Source organism: Hydra viridissima, unplaced genomic scaffold (assembly GCF_058129835.1).
Source record: "Hydra viridissima isolate aposymbiotic clone 2 unplaced genomic scaffold, HvirCarnegie_v1 scaffold_9, whole genome shotgun sequence".
Taxonomy (NCBI): domain Eukaryota; kingdom Metazoa; phylum Cnidaria; class Hydrozoa; order Anthoathecata; family Hydridae; genus Hydra; species Hydra viridissima.
The window spans coordinates 12,447,346-12,461,118 of NW_028324308.1; the positions used below are offsets into that span (position 1 = coordinate 12,447,346).

Consider the following 13,773-nt stretch of genomic DNA (forward strand, 5'->3'; position numbering starts at 1 on the left):
ATTTAAAACAAATGCAAATAACAAATTGTAAAAATATTAAAATTCAATCATCAAATAAATTCGAGCGATTGATTTACATTTTTTTTTTCTTTTACATTTTGCAGAATAAATAGTCATTAAAAATGAAATTTATAAATAATATCAAGTCAAAACGTCAACAAATATGAAACCCTTTCAGAAAATTGACTCTTTCAAAGTTCAATACAAATTCTAATTATGATATTTAGACCAGCTATATAGGACAAAATTTTTCTGTCTTCAAAACTTTTTCAAAAATACCTCTGTTGTTAAATCATAATCGAGATTAAAAACTACAATAAAAACAGTATTTTTGCTGGTACTTCTTTTCTACCTCATATCTCCTTGTTTTTTTCAGTTTCATCCATGCCTTCTTCGTTCTCCTCCTCGGTTTCTTCCTCTCCTTTTTCTACATTGTTTAACGCAGGGGAGTCCTCATTTACACCTTGCTTTTGCTCAAAACCTTCTAATCCTTCGCCTCGATGATTTTGTTGATTCAACTCCGCCTTTCCATTATCACGCTTAACTTGCTTCTCTTCTTGATTATCCAACTTGTTTACGTTATCAAGATTTTGGTCACCATGTTCATCGTCTTCCAGAGTGACATCTGCATGTAAAATAAACGTTTACAATAATATAAGAAGCATTGTTGACATCTGACCGATAAAATCTCATATAAAAGATTCGATAAAAAAACTTATTACCCTTTATGTTCTTTATTTCTTTTTTTATCTGGCCATCGAAATGTTGAAGCTACATAAGAAAAAGCATTTTTTGTTCTATTAAGGTAAAAAAGATTTTTTCGTATATCATATTCATTAAAAACTTATAACAAAAAAAAAAAAAAATTAACGATGAAAACCTAAAAGAAAACTCACCAAAGGTTTTTCTTCACGCTGAAAACCATCTACCTTTTCTTTATCATTCTCTATTTGTTCTTCTAAAATTGGCTCTATTCTAACCAAATTAGGTGGTTGCAACTGGTTACCAGCAGGGGGGATTATTTTATCTTTTTCTGTTTCTACATTTATAGGTTCTATAGGTTGGTCAACATCGTTCCCAGCTTTTACATTAATACGTTCTATAGGTTGGTCAACATTATTCCCAACTCCTACATTTATAGCTTCTATAGGTTGGTCAACATCGTTCCCAGCTCTTACATTAATACGTTCTTCCCAGCTCTTACGTTCTATAGGTTGGTCAACATTGTTCCCAATTCCTACATTTATAGGTTCTATAGGTTGGTCAACATCGTTCCCAGCTCTTACATTAATTCGTTCTATAGGTTGGTCAACATTGTTCCCAATTCCTACATTTATAGGTTCTATAGGTTGGTCAACATCGTTACCAGCTCCCACATTTATACGTTCTATAGCTTGGTCAACATCGTTCCTAGCTCCTAAATCATTAGCCATTGGTTTCGGTGGCTTGAGCTGTCTACCGTCATCATTAAGATTTACAAAACTCTCCTGTTTGTATTTCTTTAGCGGTTGTAACTGATTTTGCTGACGATAAGTGTCAGCCTTATCAAAATCTGCACTAATTGGCGTATTGTTTATATTCATACTTTTGATGGTAGATTTTAAAAAAGTAACAGGTGGAATTTTTTTTCCTAAACTTGGCTTTTGAACAGGGTCATAATGTTTTTCAATTAAACTGCTATCCAATTTTTGCTCATCCTTTAAGATAGGAGAATCGACAGGCGTTTTAATGTGTGTGTTTGATGCATCATAATCAATAGCCTCTGGGATACTTGGAGCTTCTGTTTTGTTATCGGATATTTTTGCAGTCTTTACTTCAGATATCTTTACTGTATTTTTCTCAGAATCAAACTCAGTTAAATCTTCCTCTTCTCTATCATGCCTCTTCTCATTTTGAAGTATCTCCGAATTACCATCATACAAATTGTGCTTATTCAAACTTAGCTCTCGTTGCTTATTTAGAAAATTTAAAGCTTTAGTTTCGAGTGCTGCATCTCTTTTAGTTTTATCAATACTTTTTACTTCATCTAATTTATTTGAGAGCGCCATCTGTTGGTCGTTTTTTCCGATTTCAATAGCTCGCTCTTCGCGAGTTTGGTTGTTATTAAGTGGATAAATGTTTTCAGCTATTGGTTGGTTTTGTTCGACTTGATATCTTGAGTTTGATATATTATATTTTTCTGCCTTTAATGAATCTTCATTTTTATCTTCGGGTGCCATGTCAATTGCATTTTGCTCGTTATCAAACTCAGATGAGTTGTTACTTAAAACTGAGGCTAAACGAGCAGGGATCTTTTCCACAAGATTTTCGTTTGATGTATCATTAAAAATGGAGCCAGCATTTTGAATAAAATGTGTTGGAATATCATTTAAATTTGAGGATTTCAAGTTTGTCACTGAATCAATTCCTATTGGGTTATCTTTTTTCATCGAAACTTCGATAGCCTTAAAAAAAACAATGCCCAAACTATTACTTGAAAAAATGTTATTACAACCAATTACCATAAAAATACAATTATTACTTGAAAAAAAATTATTGCAACCAATGACCATAAACTTAACTTAAAGATAGGAAGTTTTTGTATAAATAAATTAGGTTGAACAAATTAGGTTGTGTAAATTAGGTCCTAGCAAGAGGTTTTAATATTTTAATAAAAAACTTACTTTTGTAAACAAGTTCATTCCCTCAGTTTTAAAAAATGCAGTGCTCAAATCATCCAAGGGGTTTTTATCTGAAAGGTTTTAAAGGAAACTGTAATATATTCTTAAAAACATATCCCTCATAAAAATGTTTATTCAAAATCATTGTGGCTTTATATTATGCATTTTGATTGAAAATTATTAGAAAATTACTTAATTTTGATGATTTCATATAACTGAGACATGGTGTAATTTTGTTATTTTTGTGTGTTTTTCAAAACAGCTTTAAAAGATCTTAAGACTCCGATCCCTGATTATAAATAAACAAAATGTTTAAACTTTTTACTCAGAAACTGTTATAAATATAATTTTGTTTGCAATGAGCAAAATTAAACTTTTTATGCAATATAACTTTTATTCATCAATATTCCATGTGAACATTTATACTGTTTTAATGTTTTAATTATCAGAACACTTTTTAAAATATAAAAACAAATTGATTGGATGTCTAAATTCACCATTTTAACAATGATGCCATTCATAGATGTCAATCTGCTAAATTAACAGGCATCATTACTTTGTAAGAAATCACTAGGATATTAAATGCTATTCAAATGTTTTAAATATTTAACAACTTTTTATGGTTAACATAAATATTTAGGATAACTTCAAAGAAAAAGTTTACTGATTTTTATAAGTATATATATAAAAAGTATATAAGTAAATAGTATATAAATAATAAGTATATAAATATTTGTAGGGTAAAAACTAGCTTGGTCAGCGTTAGTATGAATGACATGTTAATGGGTCAATTTAAAAAAACCTTCACAGACAGAAAAATGCTCTCAGCAGAAAATGAAAACTTTGTTAACAGATTTAGTGTTCTTTCAAATTTTTTCACTAAACTTCGAATTGCATATGAAATAGAACAAAAGTCACAAGTGCACTTATAAAAAATCACAAGGTGTTTATCAGAATAATAAAAGCTATGTGATTTTTTATAAGTGTTTCTTCTTTTTTATAAGGTTTTCTAAGAACTTTATTTAGCCACCTGCTGGGTAATTTCCACAAGGTCAATTTCTGGAACAAAAGGGCAAACAATATTAGAAATGATTGATAGACACAATTTGGTTGATGGAATAGGGTGTGTCAGCTTTTTTTTTAAACATTAAAAGAGTAATGAAAAAATGTAACTTTACGATTAGCTTAATACAGGATAACTTTCAAAACTAAATTCCAATAAGTGCTAGCTCGGTAAATTTTCATTTCAATATTTCACATTTTTGGTCATTTTAGACATTAATCATTATGTTAAAATTTGTTAATGAAATAGCGCTGTTAATTTTTTTTATCAACTCGCATGGTGTACAATGTAAACCATGCATAAGCGTAGAAAAAGATTTAAAATATATAACAATAAAGGTCAACATTTTTAGCTACTTACACATTTTTAAAAATCTTTATTTATTTCCCCTACAATTTTACAAGGGTTGCCATACTTTTTTTGCTTCTATTTTATGACATCAAATGTCTACTTACAAGCTGAGCACATATGATTCTCTTCACTCATGTGTGTAAACATGGCTTACAGCTTCAGTTACCAATTTGACACATCTTTCAACTGACTGAATGAAAAGTACAGTGAGGAACTCCATACGTTAATTTACAAACTCTTTGATTGTGGCAGAGGTAAGAGTACAGGTAAGTGAAGGCTCAGTTACACTAAAGCTCCATGTTATAATGCCTGATAGCTATTTAGCATTAGGATCTATTTCTAGTGTTCTTCTTGCTCTGAGACTACTATCTCCAACTTGAATTACCTCATTTCCTACTCCTCATATGTTAAGAATTTGGTTTACAGCTTCTTTTATTTCTTTTGCATTTTTGCTGCAAAGCATGGATTGTAAAATTGCTTCGAATGTGCATACCACACTGATCCTCTAATTTTTGGCATAACAATATCTAAAACATTTTTACTTTGAATTCTAAGTAACTCTACTAGCTGATACAAGACATGTCTAGGTCCCTCAACCCAACTTGATTGAACTTTAATATTAAATCAGTTAGGTATATAAACACTAACAATAAAATTCATAATTATTTTTAAATTCTCTAGATTTGTAGCAGGTAGTTCACAAGATTGCCTAATTTTAAATAAAATCTTTTTCTTTTTTTAGCTTTTTTTTACCACGTTCAATACTAAAATCAACAGCTGAGATTTCCATAAAAAACTTAAGTTTTTTTGAAAAATATTTTTTAATGAAAAACAACAGGATATGTAAAAAGTGCATTTGCTTTCAACCATTAACCAAGTAAAGCAGATAACAAATCAGTTTCTAGATTATCTACAGTACAGTTCCTAATATTTTTATCATTTCTCTTAAAAATACGCTGTATCTTAGCATATCTCTAGCAGTTGGAAGCTCAAATACATAAAGCTCTTTTCCACTTCCTACAAGATTTTTCATTTTAATAGATAATGAATTCCTTGTTCTTTTTGACATTTTTAATGTCAAAATGTTTCCAGAGCTTTCTTTTTGGCCCAATTATGACATTAATTACTTTTCAAAGAAAAAAAAATAGAACTTACGAATTATTGATAATAACCAAAATAAGTGAATTCAGAATCAAAATTTACTAAGCACTAAAATGATTTCATTTTTGAAAACATCACTTTTTTAAAAAAAAATCGCAAGGTCATATTTTTTCACTACTCTTTTTTCAAAACTTGAAAAAGTTCATTTTAGCTTAAAAATTGACACACCTTATTGATGAAAACACAATTGGTAAAAATTAATAGTAAAAAAACATGAAAAATGTGCACTTAAACATTGAAATCACTTTGTTAACCTTCTACAGATCACTTAATTTTTAGCTTATTATTAAAAAAAAAAAACTTATAGAAAGTTGAGCATTATTGCCAAGGAAAAAGCAAAGATTAAAAAAAAAAAAATTTTAACAGTTTAAACAATGGGTTTTTTAACAATTAAAAAATTTGTATGAAAAATCCAGACTTGTGTTAGGAAATATTATATAATCAGAAATAATTAAAAGTGAAATAAAACATATTAAGGGAAGTACATACTATCATCATGACTTTTTGAACTTGTACGGCACTTGTAGAGACTTTCCTAGAATCATGATTAACAGAAATTGTCTTATAAAGTGGCACTATTATAAAAAAATTATGAACTAGAAAATTTAAACAAAATACCTTAAGCTCTTTAATATCAATTTGATACTGTTCTATCCTTTCTTTGTATTCCTGAGATAGTTTTTTTATCTCTTCATACTTTTTCTAAATTTTGTTACAAAGCATTAAAAAAAAGTGCTAACTATTGATTACATTTTTTTATGAAAGATATACTTCACTAGATTTGAGTTACAACTTATTCATAGATTAGAATTTATTCATAAATTAGAACTACACAAGGGCTGTTGAGAATTTAATTGCAAAATTATATTTTGAGTTATGCAATCTGTGCCATATAGACCACCAAGATCAACTACTCCTCACATCTGATTCTAAGTCTAATATCATTATTTACAGGTTTTATAAGTTATTTTAGTCCATCAAACAAATTTAAGGTTGATCAAAATAAAAAAAAAATCTTTTTTATTACATTGAACAATATTGATAATAATAACAAATTATGATGTTAGCAACAAAAATGTTTCTCTAACCACTAGAACAAATAATGAATAGGTAGACATTCAACTCTACACTCAGTCCAGACTCCTTGAATTTTTATTGCCAGTGATGGTTATAGTTTAAATAAAGATGATTCCCCATTTATTCTAAACAAACTGTACAAGCAACTTGTTTTAAGTTAACTAAGCAATTTATTTTTTAAAGTTTGTTAAGGAAAAAAAAACCATCAAATATTGTAGATTTCCTATTTTTGCAGACCAAATGTTTTGATTTTTAATTTTTTTTTTATCCTGAATAACATACATTTCTGATTCACTTCTTATTTTTTCTGGGCTTGAAAATAAATATTCAAATCAATATTTAATGATAGGATGAATAAAGCAAAAGATGTACAGAAGTTTAACTTGATAACTTATATGGACACTGTGTACAAAGAGAAACATTTTAAAATAAATTGAAAAAATTCATTAAAATTTATCTTTTCTGAATATTAATTTCCAGTTATAAAATTTAAACCCACCATGGTACTTTCATAGTATTCTTGATTTTGTTTGGCTTTCTCCTGGTAATAAATTTTACCATTGAAAAGATCTTGAATACGATCTGTACAAAAATAATACAGTTAAAAGTTGTTATTGACTGGACTTTTTGTTTTTCAAAAGAGCACAAAAACCAAATGAGTTTTAAAAGAGATCAGATAGAATTTATATTGTGCAAACAAAATTAATTTTTTGCTCTGTTTTAAAAAATACAAAAGATACTTACTTTGTAAACTTATAGATTCTGCCTCTTTTGCATCACGCAATTTATCATAATCAGATTTTGCCTCATTAGCAACATGCTTGTGGTCTTCACTTAATCGAACATACTGCTGCTGTAGAGCAGCATAGTTTTCTTGAATTTCATCATAATTAGCCTAAAAAATAAAATATTCTGCCATTTTCAATGATTACTTACCCCTGGTTGCTGTTCAGTGTGCAATACATAACTGAAAATTGGTATCTTTACAGATTTTATGGCAAGGAATCTAATGAAGCTACTTAAATCATTTCAAATTAAACTTTAAAAAAAATTTAAACCAAATCTTTGAATTTAAAAACTTATCATAAATTTACTTGGCTAAGATTAGATAGAAAAATACAAGTGTAGCCCAATATTTTTTTTAGTAGTTTTTTTAGAAGTTTTCTTAAATAGTTTAGATAAACTCATAAAAATTAATTGGAGAATATCAAAAATAAAATGATGTCAATTGTATCTTAACTTGTTAAAAAAAAAAAACACATGGATTTCATACTTTTATTTCATAACTCATATTACATAACTTATTACAGTTACAAAAAAAAAGATTCATTATAAATGTCAATGTAATCAAAGGTGTGATTTTCCAACTCTCAAGCGCTCAAAGATTCTTCAAATTCCAAAGAAGTTTGCATAACTAAACATTAGCAAAGATCTGCATTTCAAATGAAATTTTAAGTAAAAAATTTGGACCAAGTAATCTCAAAACTAAGTTAAGCGTTGTGCAAACTTTTTTAAGACATCAAATTTTGCTGCTTAAATTATTAATTTGTTAAAATCATAAATCTGTTCTGATCTTGTTGTTGGAACACTTATTATTGCGCTTACATTTACCGGTATCCAAAAATGTCATCTCTGGATGGCCATGAGAACTTTTGAGATGGACCATAAATTTAATCTGAAGGCCATTTGTGGTAATGTCTATCTTATCAACCATGTAGGAATTGTTCCTACATGTACCTACAAATTATTTAGATTTGGCATGGCCACAATGTCAGGTGCTGCTACTGCTGGCAATTTAGATAACATGAGCCTGTCTATGAAGTCATGCTCACTTGTTTACTTAAAACATATCTATTTTATCAAAACAAATTTGAAGCAGAGAATTGACTGTCAGTACTTGTTGGTCCAATGATATTTGTAAACTGGCTCTTGCTGTTATCCTCTTAACCCTACCAACTATTCTATCACAAGCCAATACATCATGACTGGTCATCAAAATACCCATTTATCTATCATCTGGAAATTTTTGTGATGGCATAGATTTAAAAAGTTTTAATAGTTTATATATGGTGCAGTACACATCCATCAGAGAAATAATTAATTTTATTGATATTTCATTAACTTCCGTTTAGGTACTCTACAATTTTCTTTTTTAATTCACACACAAAGTATGTACCATGGTTAATGTCATCACTTAAAAAACAGAATGATTTATGCTGAATGCCTGGTTTAGTAAGATTCTTGAATATATGATTACAAAATGTAATGTAGATTGCTCTTTATTCCATTTGGTAGCTTTGTATTTAATTCTCTGCAAAATCACTTACTACAATACATTTGTTACCCAAATTATTCTTAAGTTGCTTCAAATAGGGAGTTTGGCATTTAGCAATATATGAATGTGAAGTAAGTCTATCAATATGAGAAACAACTCATTATTTGTATTTAGCCAATGTAACTGTCAGGATAATTAACTAAGACTTATCAGTACTTTTTCATTGATTAAACTGAATCTCTTCTTCTTCATCAATCTCACTTAGTTCCTCAACTAAAAATGTCTTTAAATTGTCAATACATATATGCACCATACAAGTTTGTATCACATACTAAACTTCCCAATAAATCTTTGTATGCATCATTCAATTAAATGGCACTTACATGTAATATTGAGATGGTGAAGTACAAACACATATAGAATGTCCCACTTGATTTAACACTGATAAGCTATTTAGGACTCAAAGTGCAACCTTGAAAAACCTAGTGACAGTAGGGCATTTAATCTTAAAATAAATATAAAGCTGTGCCCAAAAGAAGGTTGCATAGCAATAGTCATTTTGTTATGGAATAATCTCCTTTGACATTAACACAATCTTTCTTACCAGGCATTATTTAAGAAAACTTATCATCTTGGAAGATATCTTGAACTAAAACTAAAACAAAATCAGATATTTTTCTGCTAATCTTTTTATTAGGTATCACAAGAATTCCTTTTTCACTTTTAGGTTTTCAGACACATCATATAAAGTGTTCAGAAATTTCAAAGCATTCTAAAATATATTTTCAAGACTAATTTAAGCTAAAATTGATAAGGTTAGGTGACAGATTACCATCTTTTCCACTATCTTTCAAATGAAATGAGGAGTCTTAGCTTCAAAAATCTGGATCATTTTGAGAATTGGCTAACAACTTCTTTGAGATTTGACCTAAGGATTTCTGGCAAAATAGAATCAATAAACTGCTGGAAAGAAGTAGTGAAAAAGTATATAACTGATAGAAGTGTTAATATTTTTACTGTTAAAATTCTGTTATTATTCTTTGATTTCTTTGAAAATAAATGTTTAAAAAACAGAGGGAACTTATGCAAAAACCTAATGTTAAAAATAGCAGAAATTTTGTTTTAAAATACCAACTCTAGGCAAAATTGTAATAATAATATTGTTGAAGTACTTTAATACCAAGATCCAATAAAGATCAAAAGGGGATTCTTTAATAACATCTTTAATCAACATAAACACTTAGATCCTCTGCAGATAAATACAATGTAAGTAGTGTTCACAAATAGTGTTTGTGTAAGCACAACAGTGTTCTAAACTACAACCTCTGCAGAGAATCAAATCATTCTTATTGTTTTATGTTGATAAAAGAGAGAGAGGAAAAGATATTAAAGAGAGAGGAAAAGATATTAAAGAGAGAGGAAAAGATATAGAAGAAAGATATTTATTATTATTAAAGAACATAGATATTTTTATAAATACAATTGGTTTGTTTTTAAACATTTAAAAAGTAATTTACCTTTAACATCTTATAGTCTGTGTCTAAAGCATTGAATCGGTTGTGGGCTTCATGCTAAGATAATCAATCAAAGCTTATTTTATCAAGTAATTTCTAAAAAAATTTTTTGTATATTAAGAGAAATTATTACATTTTCTTGTATGAATCATTCAAGTTCAGAATGAGTTAAAACTACTTACTCGTGTTTTTGTTAGATTTGCCTCAAATTCATTAAGTTTTGTAAGGAGTTCTAAAAAATTTAAAATTCTTTTACTATTAAAAACACAAGCAGATGCTTCATTATAAATAATATCACAATGTTCTTTAACATCAGACATCTTTTTAGCAATATGCAATGTAAGAATTAAAACTTAGACTATTAAACTTCTAAAAGAGTATTGGCTGTGTTTATGGAACATGCACGATAACCATTTATTCTAGGGATTTTTCACTTGAGCTTTAATGTATTTACTGGTAACATGCACAATAACCATTTATTCTAGGGATTTTTCACTTGAGCTTTAATGTATTTACTGGTAACATGCACGATAACCATTTATTCTAGGGATTTTTCACTTGAGCTTTAATGTACTGGTAACTATTAAGGTTTCACTGCAAAAAGTTTTCCAGTAATTCTAATATTAATACTGATATTAAAGCTATCCAGTAATATTTAATACTAATATTAAAACTATCCAGTAATACTGATATAAACACTAATTCCAGCAATACTAGTCCAGCAAAAAATACTGAAGCATTTTTTGCTGGATTAGTATTTTTGGAAGCATTTTTTGCTGGATATATGCTGAAGCATTTTTTGCTAGATTATTTTTTGCTGGAAAACTTTTTCCAGTGAAACCTTAATAATTACTAGTAAATTAACCTTAATAATTACTTAATAAAAATGCTTCAGAAAAGTTTTGCACTGAAAGTGATCATAACTATTGTTATACTGCAGGAATTGGGATAAAATTTTACCCAATTCTTGGTGTTGGCATAGGCTACATTGCCACCAAACTTTATTGGCTTATGATTAATGGTATCAATTTGATAGCAATTTTGCTATGTCAAAAAAGAAGGAAAATTATTTCTATTATTGTAACTTCAAAGTCACTTTTTTATCACAGAGAAGCCTAAAAGATTTCAAAATTTGCACCAGGTTAACCCTGGGATGTGTACACTATAAACCCAAATAGGTAGCATTCTCAGGTCAGCTAGGTTGGCAACATTGGCTCCCAACAGTTTTATATTGTTTTCAGTATTATATTTTGCACTGAACTATATTGTTTTCAGTAGTAAATTGAGAATTGTATTATACTTTGAATTTTATTATATTGCACATTGTTGAGCACTGAAATCATTGAATTATGAAGATAAAAATCTAAAAGTTCTCACATAACACATTTAAAATCAGAACAGAACCACTACATACTTAGCAATTTATGAATGTTTTTTTTTAATTGCTTAATTTATGTTTCCTTGATCCCAAGCAACAAAAGAGGTTTGTCCCAACACTCTTTTTACAGTATTTGCAATACTATTTGCTAAGGTTTTTTTGAAAATTTTTTTGATTAATTTAACTATAAAAATTATTTTACCATGTTTAGTTTCTTTATGTTTTTCTTTAGAGCTTTTTAATGCTTGTTCCAATTTGGTAGTATGAGAATAGACAACTAAAAAAAAGATAAAATAAACAAAAATGTATTATCTAAATTAAATACCTCCCCTGCTTGAGTTTTTTTTTTAACTAAATAAGAGTTAATTTAAAGAATATATTTCATAACGCTAAACTACAAATAAAAATTATATGAAGAATTCCTAAAACTTATAAATGAATACAATAAAAAATGTATAAAGCAAATAACAAATTTAAAATATCATTTTTATAAGATATGCAATAAATATACATAAATAACATATTGCCTAAAAAATCTTTTTATTTAAGCCTCACTCCTCAGATATGCATGCATCACAACTCTTAAAATATCTTTTCTTTACTTTTTCTGAAAATAGTTTTCATCTGTAACTTAACAAACATGAAACACTCAATAAATATGGAAAAATTATTACATTAAAAACAAAAAACTGATACAAGTGAAAAAATATATAAAATCAAGTTACCTTTTAATTGATTATTAACTTCATTTTTCCTCTGAGTAATTCTGCTAATAATATCATCTTTCATGATCAATTGGTGATTGAGCCCAGAGAAAGTAAAGTAGCCATATGCAATAAGTAAAAACCCACCTACCACAACAACTAATGCCAACCCATTGCTTCGCCGGTGGATGCTCATTACAAAATGTTATACATAATGTAATAATTTAATGATTTTAACTCTTTAGTTGATTTTTTTTTTAAAAAAAAACAACAGGTAAAAGTATTATTTACAACATTATTAAATTACTGCATTATCAATTTACCAATTACCTTTGACATGCTTAGGTCAGCCAATAAAAGTAAATAAATTATTATGTCTTTTACTATCAATAATTAATTTAAATAAAGAAAGGTTCATAACATTATTGTAAGTGTGCTATTATTTAAGTAATCTAAATTGATTGTAAAGAGGGTAACATTAATAACATTGATGTAAAAAAGAAATGTAGGATAAATATGTAAATAAATGATGATAATATTTTAAAAAAATAAAATAATAGTAATAAAGAAAAACTAAATTAACAAATTACAAAATAACAATTTACAAAAACTTTTTTAAAAAAGTTTCGAACCGAAAACAGTTTTTATGCTTTCCTGTATTAATTTGGTCTAAGTTTTTTTTTTTCAGGAACAGTAACTGCTTACCTCTATATCAGATTCCGCAAATCTTTATAATTATCAGGTCAAAAGAAGTCCAGTGTTTGGAAGCAGTATTGCTTTAATTTGCAAAGCAAATGATTTATCATTATAAAACATTATTACACAAAATATCTTTTAGGTAAATTAACTAAGCTAGGTTCTCTTTTTTATTCATTATCACATATCATTTCATAATTACAAAGTGCTCAAAAGAATTAAACGCAATAAATAGATACAATAGAAACCACTAGCGAAAGGAATGAAAGATTACGAATAGGAATTTATGGGGCGCCTTTCCTGCCAATAGTCTTCGTTACAAATATATAAACAGTTAATGACACTGATCTATGCAATTTTATATTAGACATAAGTTGATAATACCAGTTTTCAATCCAATAAAATGTGCACAAAAAGATAAATCAAGATATTACCTCAAGTAGAAGAATGTAGTAGATATTGTATCACAAAGTACAAATTATTTTGAAGCTTAAGGGAATCTTCTTAATGTTTAATTTGTGACACACCAGGATATGCATGAGTTAAAACTGTACAACGCTCAATGTTTCAAAAGCTGAACATAGGTGCATAGATATTAAATTCATCTAATGTAAATGTAATGATATAATTAAGCCGAAGATGATACGTGGATTTCAGATTTTCGTGCTTCAGAGTCACAGAGAGATCAGGTGAAATGACAGGATTTTAAATTGGATATTATAACAGTTGGTTGATTGTTGACAACTTAGAAAAGATAGTACACATTTATAAACAACAGAAATAGATTCAATATGTTGTAATATATATAATTTAAAGGTGTCACTCAACCTATGACTTTTATTTGACGATTAATTTGAAAATATCTAATTTATATATACTAAGTTATTAACTTTT

The 13,773-nt window shown here is 28.0% G+C and overlaps 1 protein-coding gene across 1 annotated transcript; it reads right to left on the reverse strand.

Moving 5' to 3' along the window:
* Window positions 1-20: 20 nt before the first annotated feature.
* On the reverse strand, window positions 21-13,128 carry LOC145185412 (uncharacterized). Its single transcript, XM_090097219.1, has 12 exons — window positions 12,205-13,128; window positions 11,682-11,756; window positions 10,284-10,333; window positions 10,105-10,158; window positions 7,057-7,207; window positions 6,812-6,894; window positions 5,854-5,937; window positions 5,725-5,770; window positions 2,664-2,731; window positions 897-2,444; window positions 723-771; window positions 21-625 (listed from the first exon to the last, which is right to left on the reverse strand). The coding sequence occupies exons 1-12, from the start codon at window positions 12,377-12,379 to the stop codon at window positions 354-356; spliced, it is 2,655 nt and encodes an 884-aa protein (XP_089953345.1). The 5' UTR covers window positions 12,380-13,128; the 3' UTR covers window positions 21-353.
* Window positions 13,129-13,773: the final 645 nt, after the last annotated feature.

Bases quoted from the DNA above. Each gene is read 5' to 3' on its own strand.
- LOC145185412 (XM_090097219.1), bottom strand. From the start codon at position 12,379: ATGAGCATCCACCGGCGAAGCAATGGGTTGGCATTAGTTGTTGTGGTA. The intron at 10,159-10,283 runs GTAAGTAGTTTT...TGATTATCTTAG, and splicing joins CAAATCTAACAAAAACACGA to CATGAAGCCCACAACCGATT. The intron at 2,732-5,724 runs GTATGTACTTCC...AAAACCTTTCAG, and splicing joins TTCAAAAAGTCATGATGATA to ATAAAAACCCCTTGGATGAT.